Source organism: Natator depressus, chromosome 4 (assembly GCF_965152275.1).
Source record: "Natator depressus isolate rNatDep1 chromosome 4, rNatDep2.hap1, whole genome shotgun sequence".
In the NCBI taxonomy this organism is placed as follows: domain Eukaryota; kingdom Metazoa; phylum Chordata; order Testudines; family Cheloniidae; genus Natator; species Natator depressus.
In genome coordinates, this window is record NC_134237.1 from 71,175,798 (window position 1) to 71,194,917 (window position 19,120).

The 19,120-nt window shown below is 40.9% G+C and overlaps 1 protein-coding gene across 7 annotated transcripts in view; it reads left to right on the forward strand.

Annotated features, from left to right (window-relative positions):
• Nucleotides 1-19,120, forward strand: part of GALNTL6 (polypeptide N-acetylgalactosaminyltransferase like 6) — a 927,841-nt gene that overhangs the window by 401,930 nt on the left and 506,791 nt on the right. For all 7 annotated transcript variants that reach the window (XM_074951162.1, XM_074951163.1, XM_074951157.1 and 4 more), the window contains one exon: nucleotides 13,335-13,473. In XM_074951162.1, coding sequence (XP_074807263.1) covers nucleotides 13,335-13,473 — 139 coding nt within the window. The remainder of the gene's footprint in view (nucleotides 1-13,334; nucleotides 13,474-19,120) is intronic.

Here is a 19,120-nt window from a genome sequence, read left to right on the forward strand (position 1 = left end):
AAAAATGTAAGTTTGATTAAAATCCTTAACTATCTAACAAACCCTGGGGCTAATATAATTTGTGGGGAAATAGGCTAAAAGGATCAGCTATTATATATTCATTCAGAAGGAGATCTTGATGAACTGGCATGTAAATAATTCACCAAATTGTCTTATGCTTTAGCTTTGGATTGTCCTCCTTCTGTGATAGCAACACTGGAGTTGATAACCACTTGGCACAAGAGAGGCCCTATTCTGAAGGACTCTTAGTCAAAAGTATAAACAAGGTCACCTTTCCAAGACAGTGATTGAACATAAGTGTTACTGTCTATTGTGGTTGTGGTGTTTGATTCTGAAAACATGGATGGCTAGTGTATCAACCAGTTTTCTAGTTTATCAAAATCATAGTCCAATATTATTTTTGCCATCTTGCATCCGATACTATTATTTGCTGTTTATAAGAATAGTTAATAGAACGCTATACAGTTAAACTCTCAAGGCTTTTATCTTTAGGTAAGCAATCAAAATTAAGAGAACCTTAAAAAGGCAGGATGGGTAATCAGTTAAGCAGTATGCTTAGCTATGGTTTGGTTTATACCCCATCTTTCTTATATTTGTGTGTGTTAAGAATTTTTCTAAAAGTACCAGGAAATAACGGGAATAGGTGATTTAATGAAAATAGCACACATTCATTAAGACATGGATTTAGTAAAGCACTTCAACACATAATAACCCCAGCCCTGTTCAGCAAAGTACTGAGGCATGTGATTAAATTGAAGCACATGCTTAAGTCCTCTTGAAGTCATACAATCATAGAACATTAGGGTTGGAAGAGACCTCAGGATGTCATTTAGTCCAACCCCCTGCTCAAAGCAGGACTAAATCATCCCAGGCAGGGCTTTGTGAAGCCAGGCCTTAAAAACCTCTGTGGATGGAGATTCCACCATTTCCCTCGGTAACCAACTCAAGTGCTCCACCACCCTCCTAGTGAAATAGTTTTTCCTAATATCCAATCTAGACCTCCCCCACTGCAACTTGAGACCATTGCTCCTTGTTCTGTCATCTACCACCACTGAGAACAGCCTAGTTCCATTGTCTTTGGAACCCCGCTTCAGGTAGTTGAAGGCCTCTTCTGCAGACTAAATAAGACAACTTCCCCCAGCTTCTCCTCATAAGTCATGTGCCCCAGCCCCCTAATCATGTTCATTGCCCTCTGCTGGACTCTCTCCAATTTGTGCACACCCTTTCTTTAGTGGGGGGCCAAAAATGGGACGCAGTACTCCAGATATGGCCTCACCAGTGCCAAATAGAGGGGAATAATCACTTTCCTCGATCTGCTGGCAATGCTCCTGCTAATGCAGCCCAATATGCTATTAGCCTTCTTGGCAACTAGGGCACACTGTTGACTCATATCCATCTTCTCGTCCACTGTAATCCCCGTGTCCTTTTCTGCAGAACTGCTGCTTAGCCAGTTGGTCCCCAGCCTGTAGCAGTGCATGGGATTCTTGTTCTTGTTGAACCTCATCAGATTTCTTTTAGCCCAATCCTCCAATATGTCGAGGTCACTCTGGACCCTATCCCTACCCTCCAGCATATCTACCTCTCCCCCCAGCTTAGTTTCCTCTGCAAACTTGCTGAGGGTGTAATCCATCCCATCATCCAGCTCATTAATGAAGATGCTGAACAAAACCAACCCCAGGAGAGACCCCTGGGGCAGTCCACTTGATACCGGCTGCCAACTAGACATCAAGCCATTGATCACTACCCATTGAGCCCAACAATCTAGCCAGATTTCTATCTACCTTATAGTCCCTTCATCCAATCCATAATTTTTTAACTTGCTGGCAAGAATACTATGGGAGACCGTGTCAAAAGTTTTGCTAAAGTCAAGTTATATGACGTCCGCCAGTTTCCCCATATCCACAGAGCCAGTTATCTCATCATAAAATACAATCACTTGCCCTTAGTGAATGGGACACATACATGTGGTGAAGTGCTTCAGTGAATCAAGGCCTGGGTTTGGTGTGCAGTGAACTGGATATACAGTGTAAGTGAATATTGTAGCAGTAGATTGAATATAAGAAAACAATGAGGTTTGTATATAGTCTAGGAGATTGAGTGGATTATATCCCTTATCCATTTAGCTTCTATTAGCCCATCTGCTAGAATGCCAAGTTTGCAGTTGATGAATCTTGATTATTTTCAGTAGCAAAGCCAATGTTTTCTGCTGTGTCTATGGAAACATAAATAACATCAAATTTAAACTACAGAACCTGTCAGTGTTTTTTAATCAACAGTACTTTTATCTAGTGCACATTAAAGTTGCACAGAACTGCTGCTTTTTAAATGTACAGTTTGATTTGCTCTTGTTCTCTTAATAATTGGCATATCTGGCAACTGTGCCATTCTGGCTGATACTGTGCCATTTTTACAGCGTTGTGCATTTGTACTTCTGAGAATAATGTTCCTTTTCTTGTCTCACACAATCCCCTGTCATGCTGTCTACTGTGCAAGAAAGTATTCCCTCTCTCTGCTGTATCTGACATCTTCCATCATATGCAGATGTTTTGGTTCAGACACTTCTGGCTACCAGCATCACAAACTGAGCGTAAGAGCTCAAACCCCTGGAATACATCTCCATTCCAAGGAGACATCAGAGCTCTTCCATTGGGACTGAAGAAGCCCTGTTGTATATGTGCCACTCTGATAAAAGCAGACTTCTAGAGAATTTCTGTAACCTCACACCTTCTCTTTTACAATCAGATTATCTGAGGGTTTTGGTGGCTTTTAGAAAATATTTATTATTCTAAGTTCCATGTGCATTTATATACTTACAATAGCATTCGGCTAACTAACATAGAAGTGCATATTCCAAAAAAAAAAATGTACACTATTTTAGGAAATATAAAACCCTTTGTGTGATAGGGAATAAGAAAATTCTATTTTCAGATTGTTTAGACCTGAGTAGTGAATTGAGAAGTCTGATCTAAAAAGTAATAATTAAACAACACTTGAGTTTTATATCTGGGCTGTGTCCTAGAAACATGTCAAGATTGCAGTCCTGCACCACTTTCTGTTCCAGGCAGTGATAGGGTTTATTAATGACTTTCTTCTTGATCAGTAGCCATCATTTTTGCTGCAGGTGAACAACTAATTTATGGAATAAAAGGGTGGAATTTCAGTAATTAGTGGAGATGGCCATGAATTGTTGTACTGAATCTGAACATCCCTGAACTTTTGATAAAATGACACTGATAGAGATGGTGAGCCAAACTTTGTGTTATGAACGAACCTCTTGTACTTTTTCTTAGCATCTATATGAGAGGTTTTTTCCCCAAGAAAGCTTGTGAAAAGCGAAAGTGTTGTAGATACTTCTGTGGATATGTAATTCCACTGAAAGTGTTAATGTGTCTGTCCCCAAAGTTGTGTTTGGGAGTAGAAATATGACACTGACTTATGTGACCAATACCATATGACATTGTGAATAGTGAATATTTGAAGTTGTCGTCATGGCAAATATTTCATAAGCAATTCATTGACTGAAATACATTCACTTAAACCAAATAACATGTGAAACCAGAGTAGCAGGACAGCATTTAAAAGGAAAGCTATGCTATGTCTCAGAGCTGCTATATATTTTCTCTGCCACAGCTTGTATCAGAGAAAATGTAACTGAACCCTACCCAAGAGGGAAATAGAGGTATAAATTATGTAGGAAAGGGCTCTAGGGCTTTAGGTTTGAACCTAAAGGAAGACAAATATCAAATTTCAAATCCAATGTTTGTTTATTTGTTCTCTTTTAAAAAAAAATGCTGTTCCTATGCTGCCTTGAGTTCAGGTCTAGAATTGAGATAAAGACAATGTTAACTTCTTCACCTTTGAATTCTACTATCTAATTTAGAACCTAATTTTTAAAAAGTTTACACTTTTTGTAAATGCACCATGTAATGTCACTGAAGCCCTCAAAAGTTTACTTTTTACAGCTTTCTGACTGTTGCGTACTTCAAAGGCATGGAACTCAGAAGTATTTTTTCCAAGTGTCTTTGGTCCAGAGGATGAAAATCACACTTCCACAGCCCTACAACGAAGGGCTTGTAATAGGCATTCTGTGTCATGGAAGCTTTGTGCTAGCAATGAGCAAGGCTACTAAAAGCATCCCCCAAATATTTCAACATGGAGAGGAATTGGTGGAAGACCAAAGAGTGGGCCACTGCTGCTCTATACTATACTCTTATATCAAGTGTTGCCATTTTATCACAAATCTCTCAATATCTGAGAATTTCAGCTTTCATGGTTCCTTAATAAACTAACTTTCTAGCTCTGATGGTGGCAGAGGGAATCTTGAAAATGTGAACCCCAAAGGCTTGAAAACTAGAAAATAAATAAAAACAAAACAAAACTTGTTTCTAACAGCTCATGATTTTCAAGCCAATTCATTTGAGTTTTGCAGCTCTGACTCATGACTTTGAAATTGTGGGGTTGACAGTGCTGATTTACGCTAATTAGGATGCCCAGCTAAAGTGTACTGTTCTCGTGCCCCATAACCACCACAAAGTATATGGGGAACAGAAATTGTTGCTATTTCAAACCATACATTGGAACAGAGCTACAGAGGCAAAGGATTGGGGAGGATCCCATCCCTTATATCCTTACAGAGCTCCCCTCCTCGAAGTACAATAGTTGACACTTCCTTGGTAGAAGAGTAATTCATCACCCTTTGTGACTGGTCTTTCAGGAAAGGTACAATGTCTTGTGAACTGTCTCTCCTAGTTAGAGGAAACTTCAGAGGAAATAGTCTCCTTTAAAGAAAAAAACACCTGACTTGAAAGAGAGCAAGCAGTGGGATTATAAGGGACATTAATTAGTGAAAAGGATGTGTGAGCTGTCTAGTTTAATTATAAAAAGAAAAGGAGTACTTGTGGCACCTTAGAGACTAACCAATTTATTTGAGCATGAGCTTTCGTGAGCTACAGCTCACTTCATCGGATGTAGCTGTAGCTCACGAAAGCTTATGCTCAAATAAATTGGTTAGTCTCTAAGGTGCCACAAGTACTCCTTTTCTTTTTGCGAATACAGACTAACACGGCTGTTACTCTGAAACTAGTTTAATTATACAAGCTGTCTGTTCTGGGATTTCCTCAGTAGTACTTTCCAAATTGTGAATTATTACAACCAAATAAAAACTGCTTGGGGTCTACTTGGGATACATGCTGAGAGATTTATACACATTGACCACTATATAATGCCTTGTTGGACTGAAATATGATAGCATATAGCTATTTTGTATCATTCAGATCTAATATTAATCCACCGGTAGACTTTAACTAGTGCTCTGTATTAAAGCTGGGTACTGTAATCAATAAATGAGCAGCTTTTGTTATGATTATTCATCTCACAGCTATTTCGTGTGAATTTCATGAAGATTCGCATAGAATCATAATTTCAGGGATTGTGTGTCCATATTAGCTTTAGGGATTTTGATATTTTCCTTTTGAATAGAAAGTTAACCGTGAATAACAAAACCTTTAAATGTCAGTAATCTCCAAACCTGAAATAATCATTTATCGGCACCATTACAAATGAAGCCAGAGTAAATAATGAAAATACTTAGGGCACCTCACATTTTTACTTGCAAAGTTAAGTATTTGGTGCCAATGCAAAGAGATTGAGCTGGCAACATTAACTGCTGTCACCATACTAAATATATTTTCCCTTAAAGGTTCAAGAATTTCCCCTCTATAAACTGGCTACAGGCTGGAAGTATCAGGAATGAGTGAGAAGTGGGAGATTTAGAGAAAGTTATGTGGCTCAGAAAGAGTAATTAGCATGGGTTCTCTCACCCTTTGTGGCTGATTCAAAGCCAACAAGCCAACTGAAGTTAACAGAGAGAGTCCGGGTAAGTCTGCATTGTGTGCGTGCACACACACACACCACTAGCAGCAGCGACTCTCAGAACCAGGGTCAACTGACTTGGAAACACACTATGGAGCTAAAAATAAGTGTGGATGTTGCTGCATGGGTGGGAGCCTGGGCTCTAAAACCTGGTGAGGGTCTCAGAGAGAGTGAGTGCTGTGTAGATATCAAAAGGGCTGAGATGGACATATAAGAAACTGGTGCTGTACAATCTAATATAGAAGGCCCCGATCCTGCAAAAAAATGATGCTTATGTTTATTAGGACTACTAGTGTAAAATTGGAGCACAGCAAGGGAGACCTAGGCCTGCCCACCTTGGCCAGCTCTGAGCAGAGACCCAGCAGCTGCCCCTCCACTCCTAACCTTGCCTGAAACAGAAGTGCAAGACAGCTGCACAGGAGGTAACAGGCTGGGGAGCTGCTGCCCAAGTCGTGGAGCTGTGGGCTGGGAGGGGAGGCCCCAGCACTTCCCCGAGCCCCTGTCCTGGGCAGCCCAGATTTTGGGGCTTTCCATAGGAAGCAGAAGTGCTGGGGGTTCATTGGGCTGCACTGTACCTCCCACTGTGCTTTTCGCGCTCCACCTTCTTTGGCATTCAGAGCCTTGTCTTGGCACATTCCAGCACTGCGAACCTGCCTGTGACAGGCTCTGCCCTCTGCAAGCCATGTGCCCAGCTATGCTGTGTGCACAGGTCACTCTGTGCCCTACTGTCTTTACCCCAGGACAAGTGTCCAGCTGCAGATGGCTCCTCTCCACAGGCCCCCTCCTTAGAAAAATTTTGGTTTAACCCTTGTGTAAAGTTAAGCACATGCATAAGTGTTTACAAGATTAAGCTTAAAATTTAGAATCAGTGGCACTGGATTTAAGGAATATTTTAAAGAAAAGTTTGGTGGTATTACTATGTGAAGAAATTTCTAATGCAGTTTCTTTGGAGGCTATCTTCACATTGTCAGCAAATCTAGCTCTCACTCACATGAGAGCAGGGTCCTCTCTGTAGAATTATGGATACGACAATACTAGAATTCTGTGGAATTTAAGGGAACTTTTCATGCATTTGGCCAAAAGATCTTTGGTTTTAATAAAAATATACAATCCTTTACTTTTCTCCTAATATAATAAAAAGTATAAATTAAGTTTCCAGAAATATAAAACTTTCTTTTGAGTCGACAGTACAGATGTGAAAGAAGCATTTGAAATAAATCAAGTTATATTCTTCTCAAGGGCAGGAGAGAAAAATCAGTATTTTCTGACTAGTACACCTTATCGCACTTTGTGACGGTCTTGTAATGCCAAAGACCAAATATCCTTCCCCTTTTAAAAAAGGAATATAGCGAGATATGCCACACTACTCAAAGTGTGAGGGAGCAGAGGATCAGGCCCACAAGGTTCAGAGGAATGACAAGCTAGACCTTAGATCATCTGTCTTTTAAAGGCATAGATCACTTTTTTCTTTTCTTGCTGCCTTGTCTACATTGCAGAGGAGAGTTTTTGGCTTTCCATTAGTCAAAGTTGTACTGCACAACTGTGCAAGTGAGGGCAGCTATTTACCCTCATGCACATACTAAACAATGTAATGCAAGATTGTTATAACAACCCTTGTAGGAAATTATTCTTTCCCAGCTGTTGATTCACATGACTATGGGGGAACTTACAGCCATTTAGTCAGGTATTCAACATCCTGCCCTCTCCCCACCCCAAACTAAGAGTTACAGAAGTTGACAAATTATCTTTTATGCCTTTTATAATTAAAGCTTACATTAAGGGGATATGACTAAGGACCATAGTTCCCCGCCCTCTACTACTCCTTTTTTCCTATACTTAACTTAGAGTGGCACTTCCTTACGGCTCCCTCTCTTCCTTGGCTGGTTCACTGAGGGGTTTCCCTCATTTCAATCTACTCTAGCTACTACTACTTATTACATAATGATTGCCTTCCCCCTTATATTTTTGTAATGGTATTTGTAACTAAAGATGACGACACCACAGCTGAGCAGAAAAAGGTAATTCAGTTTCATAGAGGAATTTAGATTTTTTTCAAAATTTGATTTCACTGTTTCAGAACAAAAATGAAACATTTTGCAATTCTCCATGAAGGGAAATGGAACCCTGGCTTTGGCATAGTCTACATGATGGGCTGCCCCAGAGCCATGGGCCCGGGAAGTTGGGTGCCAGAGTGCCTTCTAGGGCTGGCAGACTGCTGAGGCATCATGAACCTGGAAGTCTTGGGAACCCAGGCTGCCAAGAAGCTACAGACTTGGGTGCTGGGACTTCCATGGCTTTCAGCTCCCTGGCAGCGGAGCAAAGTAGGTGATCTGGGAGGAAACCAGCCACAATTCCAATGCAAAGTCATTGTAATCAAACTGCCTCCATCAAACATTTCTATTTAGATGAACTGGCAAAAAATATTCTGTCTGAATTTTCCCACCAACTTTAAATGACACCATCATTTAAGTGTAGGCCATATCAAGGACAATGTTGAAACAAATGTGAAAAGCTTTTGAAACGTCTAAGTTTAAATATAAATTTGAAAACAAGACATGAAAACACGCTTTAAAATTAAGGTCCAGAATTGAATCTTAATCTAAACTACCCCAGAACTTTCGGGAAATTCAGATTAGTTCTGATTTGATGTTCAGTCCATTATATGCACTAGACCTGAATCATGATGTTTACATCAACATGCATATCTAGATCATAAATTTCCTTAGAAGTGTTCAGGTGTGAGGTTCTGGTTTGAGTCCATCTCTGCTATATCCTTTTTGTCCTTGCCTTCTCCTTTTCCCATTCATCAGGGTTAGTGGCTCTTGTTCTTCAGCTCCAAGCATTTTTGTTAAGTGCATCTTCAAGCTGACACCATCCTTCTTCATATCATCTCAAACCATCCTTTCCTAGGTCTTCCTCATGGTCTTTGCCCTGTGACTGCCAGTCCTTGTGCTCCCTGGCCGGCATATTCCACATCTCATCGTCTCATGACCCTGCCATCTGAATGGATGCTCTCAGCTTTTCTGCGATCGGGGCTACCTGTATCAGGGATCATACCATTTTATTGTATAGCCTATCAGCTCTCATCTTACTCAGAATCTACCTAAGTTTTCTCATTTCAGCAGTATGAAGTAGTTCTTTTCTCTTTGTTCTGACCCACAGATCTTTGGCCTAATCATGATCTTTTCAATTTGCTCTTTAGGATACGTGGGCATATTCTTATCATAGAGAATTCCTATCAACTCCCTCCATTTACACCAACCACTCTTCATGTGGCTCCTAACATTCGCATCCATGTTCCCCTTATGGTTAAACACTGAAACAAGGTGTCAAAGTTCAGGGCAGCTGTACCTGTATTTCCTCATAGTGGTCCAGCAAGGCACATACTGTCAGGCTTCCAGCCCCCTAAACTTTGCCTTCACAAGGGGAGAGCCACCTGTTTCTCCCTCCTGATCAGGTATTTCCAGGCTCAACAGTTCCCTGACTTCAGTGTTATTCCCAGCAGGCTTGCTTTGCTTCTCCCCTCAGAGACCATAAACAGTGTTGTTGCCCCAGTTATAAGTTACCACAGTGTTTTTCCTAAACAAGCATACTTTATTCTTAAGGTAAAAGCACTACAGAGATAACATTAACAATAAAAGAACCTACACACATGCTAATAAGCTTGCCAGAGATCACCCCCAACTCCATAGGGCTCTGGCTGAAGTCAGTTATTCCAAGCCTTTCCTAAGGATTGGGGTTTTCCATGGGTCCTGTCCATTTTCTTGATCAAAACAAAGGCCCTGAGTCAGCTTAAACTCAGCCTATGTATTCAAAAATTCTTTCTTTGTCTGTTGGTTCCGAGAGAATCCAGTCTGAACCTTTGAAGAAACAATGACTACGTAATGAGCCAGACAATGGGTCCTCTCCCCGGTATGAAGCTTCAAAAGGCTGATAACCAGATGAAGTATATTAGCAAGCCCCCTCCTCTAAGAGAATTTACCTACAATTTCACAACAACATACAAACAATTACATTTTTAATACAATGAACCCAAAAGGAATTAAATTTAATTCAATAGATTTGTCCAGGAAATTGCCATATGTCAAATAAACTATTTAAAGTGTTGCATAGTCTTTAACTCTACACCATCCAGTTTTACTGGCTTCTCATAGTCCCTTCCAATGAAGCACTGCATGTATTCTGTCTTTTATGTTTGTTTGTTTGGCTGATTCGTAAGCCACTTTCTTCTAATGCAGCTCTCTATAGTTCTAGGTCCCTTTCCAGTTTATATTTATGTTCCTGCATGTCATCAGCAAAAAACATGCTCCATGGAGCCTCTCTACTAATCTCCTGTGTCCTGGTGCCCATTTACAATCACATATAGGAATGGGCTTCGGGCTGATCCGTCGTGTAGACCTATCCTTTCTGTGAATGACTCACTGTAGTTGCAACTGCTTCTTGCTACTGTTGTGCTACCCTTGTACATGCCCATGATAGTCTGAGCATGTGTCTCTGGCAGATTGCATGACCTCATGCTTTACTATAACAGCTCTCTAGGAATCCTTTCTGAAGGGTTAAAATCCATGTGCTGTTTACATAACCACCTGGTATATGGATTGTGTCAGCTCTATAACAGGCCCAAAGTTTGGTCAAAAGGTCAAAGGCCTAGCAAATAGTAATTAGCTAAAAAATGCAAAATACAAAAAAACCCTTGCTTTGCTAAAATAAGACTAGTGAGCAAATTGCCAAATGTTAAAGCTAAGTACTAAATAATTGTGTCTTATGCAAAGTTGCAAATAAAACAAAAAAGCCCTGGTTCTGTTGTGTTACTTTCTTTTGTGTAAAAAAAAAAAAAATGTTCTTCCCACACATCCAACCTTAAGTTTATAAAAAGGTTAAAACATGTCAGTATAAAATATGGCCTCCTCCCACCTCCCTTTCCCAAAAACCAATGCCTGCCTTAAAACAAACAAAAAAACCAACTCAATCTTTGTCATACTTTCACTGTTTCTTTGCTTTAACCCCTAAAAATGTACCCTGTTAAACAATCGAAAAATTTGCTTCATTCCTATAAACCCCAAATCAAAATTCCACATATATATGTTATACTAATACATTTTATTAAAGTACTAATTAAATGTTAACTTGTTAACTTAAAACCATGGGCAAAAACATTATGTAATCTTTTTAACCATTGGCTACTGTGCTATCTTGTCTTGCTGCTAAACGTCTCCGGGGGTGTAAAACTGCCTACCCCGTCACTTTCCCCCGCCCATGGAAAATCCATATATTCCATTGTAATCAATTAATTAACAGTGTCTAAGCCTAATAAGCAAGGTAACACTCAGTCAGTGCTGTACCTAATAAACTCCTGTGCTTAACTCTACACGGTGTAAATTTATGTTCCTTCACTGTCTAAGTCTTCTCTAAATCCACCAAAACTAGGAGTTTCTCCTGGTACTTTTCCAGCAATATTTGGGGAGCAGACACTGCATCTATTGTTGACCTTTCTGGTATAAAGCCAAATGGGCTGTCACTTACTTGATTCTCCAATTCCATCCAAAGTCTTTTCTTGATAATTCTTTCCAGACAGTTCATCATGTGACTCATTAGCTTGATGGGTCAGTAATTACTACATTCTTGTACATCTCCTTTATGCTTGAAGATGGGAACCAATGTGCTCTTCCACCACTCATCCAGCATTTTTCCAGTACTGTCAGGATTCTGAGCAAAGGTAGGCAGGATTAATATCAGGAGCTTGGGAGCTAGGAACTGAAGCCAATGGATATAGAAAGCATCCAAGTCAAGATGAGGGTCCAAATCAGAGAGAGTTAGGAAGCAGGCTAAGGGTCAATATCAGATACTGGGAATTCAGAACAGAGAAGCAAGGCAGTTGTGGCAGCTAGCTAGAGATCCATGTTGTTCCCTGGACACTTTCTGGTATGCTGCATGGTCTTATAGAGGATCAGTGATTCAATTGGGGATCACTAAGGCAACTGTCAATTAGATCACACAAGAGGTTAGCTTCGTGTGGTGTGTAACCTCTGTGGATTGTGGGTCATGGAGTGGTCAGGTTACAGCTGTCAACAGGTGGAAATGTTGGTTGCCTGGCAGCTCTGAGAGCCCAGGTTCAAGTCCTGCTGATCCTTACAAATATGGAGAGTTTGTCATTACCACCATTCCCTCATGACCTAATGCTTTATAAGCCTCAGCTGGTACACTGTCCAATCCCACTGCTTTTCCCCCATCATGTGAGGTTGTTGCTTGCACATATTTCCTTCAACTGTTTCTTCACTTCCTCTTCATTGATCTGTTTCTCATAAAACCTCTGCTATCTCCTAATGGTTTTGCTGTCTTCCACCAGTACTCTTCCATTTTCATCTTTAGAGGTCCCAAGTCCTCTATGCTTCTGTGCCTAATCTTGGTTAGTTTATATATTCTTTCCCTCCCCTTCATTGGTAGTCCTGCATGTAAGATTTTAAATGCAGGATCTTTAGCTTTCACAACAGCATTTTGCTGTTTTCCTTACCAGCTTGTATTGCTCATAAACTTTCCACCAATCTTACTTTTTGCCATCACTTAAACCTTTCCTCCTTTTTCATAGTCTTCTGCACCACATCTGCTTCTCATTAAATTTCTTTCCTTTAATTTGACCACAGGCAGCTTGTGCACTTTCTGTAGTAAGTTTTGGATATTCTCCCTCAAACCTTGTTGGTATCTTAGTAATTGACTTGGTCATTGTGCAGCTTCCATAGGACCTCATCCTTGAATCTCAGACTAACTTCTCTAGCCATGCTTCTCTGCCATTTTATCCTTTGTTCGACAACTTTTCTTTTGCCCCCCACTAGACTTTTCATCTTTATATCCATTACAAGCAATCTATGTTGGTCTGCAATCTGCTTTCCTAAGGTCACTTTACAGTTTCTCCTGTTTGTTTAAATCTCTTCCTATTGTTAGAAAATAATTGATCTGGGACTTGTTGCTGTTGCTCTTTATATAATTAAATTAAATATACTCCTCCCTCTATACAAAGTACATATTGGTAACAATGAGCTCTGGTTAACGCAAAGATATCCTCATCAGCTTCATTTCTGGTTCCAAAGCTTTGTCCTCTATGACAGTCATCGTAGACCTGTATTTTCCCACATGTCTGAGATCTGCTCCAATCATCAAGTGCTCAGCCTGCGGCACTTCACTAATCACTTGCCCAATGCTCTCTGGAATTCTTCATTCTCCTCTATTTTACAGCCATCCTGTGGTGTTTATCTACATACAACATTAAATATTTGTTCTCTGTTCAGTGCTATTTTTTCATCAACCAGTCTCACTTCCTTTGGATGTCACTACCTTATTCTTTAATATTCTGCTATGATTATTCCTGTTCCATTCCTCCTCACTATATCGTTGTCTACTGTGCCAAATTTGAACCTTCTCTATGATGTCAAATAACAGAGACCGGTAACTATTTCATTTTGTTACAGGGAAAGGTGAGCATGGAAAGCCGTATCCTCTAACAGAGGAAGACCGTGACGATTCTGCTTATAGGGAGAATGGCTTCAACATACTTGTTAGTAACAACATAGCCCTGGAACGATCACTACCAGACATTCGACATCCAAAGTAAGTAAACTATATTTGATCAAATATTTCACTCTGTGTATTCACCTGTTGTGCCTTTCTGGTGAAGTACCTCCCAGCCTAACAGGAAATGTGACTATGTAGCTGTGGTGCTGTGTGATGAAGGTATTTTGTCCAAGTTGGCCAAAAGTAGATATATAACTATTTGCTGGAGTTAAATGTACAAGCAGTGCAGTAGTTTGGCAGCCTTATGTTGAGGGGTGAGAGTTTTCTGGTTTGTGGGTTTTATTCGAATCTGATTTGATCTCACAATAAATACTGTAAGCTGGATCTTGGTGAATCCTGCAAACAATTTTTGTGAATATTAACTTGTATTTTTAAACAAGTTTTCACTGTGTTTCTGCCCATATCCCATTTTCCTGAATATTCTAGTTGTGTTCCATGGCAGAAATGTCTGCCGAAACTATAAGTTTTAAGTGAGTAGTTGATATTCTGAATATTCAGTAACTCATGAGCTTGTTTGATTATGTTCACTAGGAACCTGATTCTAATAGTTTTATTCTGTATGTTTTTAAACAAATAATGCAGAATATTCAGAGTGTGAAATTTGAACTCAAACACATTTAATTGTGCTAGAAACCTGATTCTATTTGTTCCTGTCATCTAGTCAGGGAACAGAAATATACTCATGTAACCAATCCAAATCAATCAAGACAATTCAAATTTCAAATGCTGACTCTTCATAACAAATGGTTTACAATCTACACTACAAGAAATATTTGAAGAAAATAGTGAATCATTTAGAAAAAATAATAAATTTAAAATCAAAATCCTCTGATAATTTCTGATCAGAAAGAGGCAAGAATTGTAAAATATGTTTTCAATTCATCTAAAAAGCTTGCTCTAAGATAAATTAGCATATCTTTGAAATAATAATGCATCTGTATATATTTTTTAATGATTCTCCAGGACTTCATTTTTGATCAGACTGTTCTTCTATTTACAGAATGATTTCCCCCTGAGTTATCAGGCAGTATTTTATTAGACAGAGATAAATGTCATAGTATGTTAGAGCCTCCTGCTGCTATTGTTAAATGAGAGTTTGAAAAATCCCAGCAAATCTTTAGTGGGGAAGGGTGACAAGTCATACTGCTTCTGGTATACAGTATTTTGGCAACTGATTTTTTTTTTTTTAGAGAAGTTTTATTTATGAAAATTTCAGTCTCTGAATATGGTCTCCTGACCTTCCCAACAGCAGAAGTAATGATAGACTGCGGTAGGAAAAAGTTGATGCAACCAGCAACAAGTAAGGATACTATGTAAGGGGAAAAGTTCAGAACAAGAATAGATGACTAACTAAACTTTTAACCTGTAGTGGACGCTCACTCTTCAGTGGGGAGGGAGGCCACTCCATCTCCCTCCAGCAGGCAACAGATGTCTGGCTTGGGCCCTGCTGGTCAGGGCCGAGCAAAAAGCTATAGTTTTCAGTCTCCTGGCTGGTGCAAAGAGTTAAGTCTGGGGCTCTGGCCTGATTCTGGGGTAGAGCGAAAAGCAGTCTTAGCTCTGAGCCTCCTGACTAGGGCTGACAGCAAACACAGTCTGGGCTCTGGCCCTCTGGGTTTAGCCTTAGCCAGGAGACTCTAGGCTTATATTTACACTACAGACCTTACAGCAGCACAGCTATTCCAGCTGGAGAGAGCTCTCCCACTGGTATAATTAAACCACCTCCAACAAGTGGCGGTAGTTATGTTGGCAGGAGACGCTGCCCACACCGATGCTTTTGTCAGTCAACTTGTGTTTTTTTTCATACCCCTGACCGAAAAAAGGCAGACAGCAATCTACAGTCTAGGGCTCTGGCCCTCTGGACGGGGCAGAGAAATAAAGAGTCTTTAGATTCGAGCCTCCTGGCTAAGGAAGACAGCAGTCAACAGTCTAGAGCCCACAGCCTCCTGGCTGGGGCAACCAACCATCAGGGTACAGCCTTCTGGGTGAAGGGTGAGTGTGTTGCCAATCCTCAAGTGTGGAATAGCACAAAAGGGGATAGGGAGACCACGGCACAGGTTACTCCACCAGATCCCAGCCCAGGGCCCTATTACTGGTGGATGGTGCTGCCACTGCGTCAGCAGGAAAACTGAAATCTGCTGCTTGGTTTCTCAGCAGCACAACCTGACCGAAGTCTTGTTCCCCTGGTCTACTTCCTACCTCACGTAGTCGGTGTTCCTCCATTGAGCTGGGGCTTTGTCTCATCGCCTCACTTCAGCCACTTTCTGGGGTCCTTTGACTCTTCACTCAGTAGGGCACTGGTCTGCTTGGCTGCTGGTCCAGGGTCCCACAGAAGGCTCGGCTCTCTAGAAGAGACATCCATCTCCTTCTGTGGTGCAGCCACAACTGAGCTGCAGGACACACTTTATACTTGCTGCCCTGCCCTGGTACTTCTGGTGGGGGTTTGGCTCCACCTATCAGGGGGAGGGTAGTGGTCCCTCGCTCTCAAGTCCAGAGGGAGGCCACTCCGCTTCACTACAACCCCTAAAAGGCCCTATTCCCACTTTTTTGCAGTGATTTACCTCTGGCAGCTTATTGGCTCACTTTTGGCTGGGTGGAAAGAAAATATCAGAAAAGTAAATAACTGTTTCCTTTTCCTTAGAAAGTTTACCACTTACAACTCACTATTAGGACACTATTTCTCACATTTTAAACAGAACTCTCTAATAAAATAAATCTTTAAAACGGACCACTTCTATACATTCAGGCATCACCTCTGACAGCTGCCAGTACATCATATATTTGTGCCTGATTTGGTTTTGCATGCGTCTGAAAGATCATAAGCAACTTGTACCAGGGAACCTCTTATTTAATTGCAAAGAATCAAACACATCAATGGTGATAAATATTGGATCTAATAGAAACCTTCAAATGCTGATTTTTTTTGACAAAAAAGGCACATTTTTCAACCAGCTCTAATAATATTGACAAGTACTGTGAATATGGGGGAAAACCCAAAAACATACTTAAAAACTAAAGTGTGTGATATTTTTTCCCATGTTGTCTTCCACTTGCAATTGCTAAAAATTTTCCCTTCATCCCTGTTTGATGGCAGCCTCATTCTCCATCAGCTACCTCTTCAACATGGAATCATTTCTGGTTTTCATGCCAGGAAGTCTTTACCTCAATCTATTGCTTTCCTTTCCCCCTACACTTCTTTAGTAACTCTTATACCCAGGCTGGGGGAAAGAGGCGGGTTCCCTGCCAGACAGACTAGCTCTGTCCAGGAGTCCTGACTCTGCCCTTACTTCACCACCTCATGATGCATCAAACCCAAGTAAAATGGTCAGTTTTGAACATGTATAAACTCCTCAGGACAGGTGTGCATCATATGAGGTAATCATCTGTTTTGAAATGTTCAGAGAACTGAATGGAATTAATAACGCTGGTTGGGAAATGGTGGGGGTGGGAGGTGAGGGGAAATCACGAAAACTGAGAATTTTTTTGTAACATTCTTGAAATTCAAAAACAAAGAGAGACTATATAAATGCCAACATAATCGGGTAAATAAAGAATTTCAAAATGTACGGAGGAGGAATTAACCCAAGGAGAATCCCCAAAAGAATGTATTTTATTGTTGTTGTTTTCCTATCTAAATACCATATTGTATGAATTTATTTTAAAAAGCAAACAGTGTCCTTGTAGAACTGTATATTAATTTCCATATCCCAATGTTGATTTCCATAGGATGAATGCAAAGAACTAACCCTTTTTTCCTAAACTGTATGTTTTAAAAATTTTTGTTTAGGCCTTGTGGCTGGCAAAATTATCCCCAGGTTGCCTGAAATTGTCTTCAGCAATTCCCCCTGACCAAGAATGTTTCCAGTAAGATGGAATTTAAATACATAATTGCACAGCATCAAAGTCCCATTAAACTGCATTGTTGGCATGATAAATATGCTCATAAAGAAATCTCCTCTCCACAACAGAATATCTTAATTTCTGTTGGTGTTCAAAAGAGTGTGAATGGAAACAATGCAGAAAATCGTAAGAGACAAAAGGAAGATAAAGTGTCCATTTCCCTGTTTTTGCCAGTATATCTGCTAGTAATTTGTTTTTTACCCACAACTAGTCACATGGGACACAGCATTTCTCAGAATCTCCCCAGAAGCAAGGCATTGTCAGCAGTCAGCACTATAGTGACCGCTTTCTTTTTCTTAGTAAGTGACTTTCACCCCTGTCAAGGTTCCTTCCCCACTCTGAACTCTAGGGTACAGATGTGGGGACCTGCATGAAAACCTCCAAAGCTTACTTTTACCAGCTTAGGTTAAAACTTCCCCAAGGTACAAACTATTTTACCCTTTGCCCTTGGACTTTCGCTGCCACCACCAAACGTCTAACCGGGTTTCTGGGAAAGAGTTGTTCGGAAACATCTTTCCCCCCCAAATCCTCCCACCCCATGCACCCCACTTCCTGGGGAAGGTTTGGTAAAAATCCTCATCAATTTGCATAGGTGACCAGAGACCCAAATCCTTGGATCTTAAGAACAATGAAAAAGCATTCAGTTCTGAAAAGAAGAATTTTAATAGAAGTAAAAAGTAAAAAAGAATCACCTCTGTAAAATCAGGATGGTAAATACCTTACAGGGTAATTAGATTCAAAACATAGAGAATCCCTCTAGGCAAAACCTTAAGTTACAAAAAGACACAGAGACAGAAATATCCTTTCCTTTCAGCACAGCTTAATTTCTCAGCCATTTAAAGAAATCATAATCTAACGCATATCTAGCTAGATTACTTACTAAATTCTAAGACTCCATTCCTGTTCTGTCGCCGGCAAAAGCATCACCCAGACCAGACCCAGACCCTTTGTTTTTTTTCCCCCTTCCAGCTTTGAAAGTATCTTGTCTCTTCATTGGTCATTGTGGTCAGGTGCCAGCGAGGTTATCCTAGCTTCTTAACCCTTTACAGGTGAAAGGGTTTTTCCTCTGGCCAGGAGGGATTTTAAAGGTGTTTACCCTTCCCTTTATATTTATGGCAACCCCAAATACCTCATTTGGAAAACCACAGTCCTCAGGCACCCAAATCATTCTCCTGTTCTGATTCAACCAGATTATTATACTATTCAGTGTAGCCCTGTACAATTGATTAGGCTTGGTAATATCTGTATGACTTGATTTGCAAAAGCAAACAAGGCTTAACTCTGCCAACCTTACTCATGTTATGTAGTACTGTGAGTGTGCAGGACTCAACCCTGCAGCGCCTTCTGTTAGTGTCCTGGGAATTAGATCTACTTCCAGCCTTGGAGCGCCCTCTGCAGGCCGGTGTCCCGCTTACGCCAGGCCCCCGTGTCCCTCCCAGACCTGATGCCCCTTGTACGCCAGCATGCTGCCCCCTGGCAGTAACCCCTCACTTGCAGGGTCTCCCCTCCTCAGGGAACCCCCCCCCCATCCCTACCTCACCTCAGTCATAGGCTACTGCCAGTCACCAGCTAGCCCCCCATGCCCTGGGGCAGACTGCTGTATAAGCTACTCATCACAGGCAAGGTTGGGTTTGGACCTGCTGCCTCTGTCTAACCTTGGGCTATCCCCTGCAACCCCAGTACCTGTTGGGCCTAATACTAGGCCACAGCCTGGGGCTTTCCTGGCTGGAGCTCCCCCAGCTCCTCAGGCCCTTCCCCAGCCCTGCTCCAATCTAGGTACTCTGCT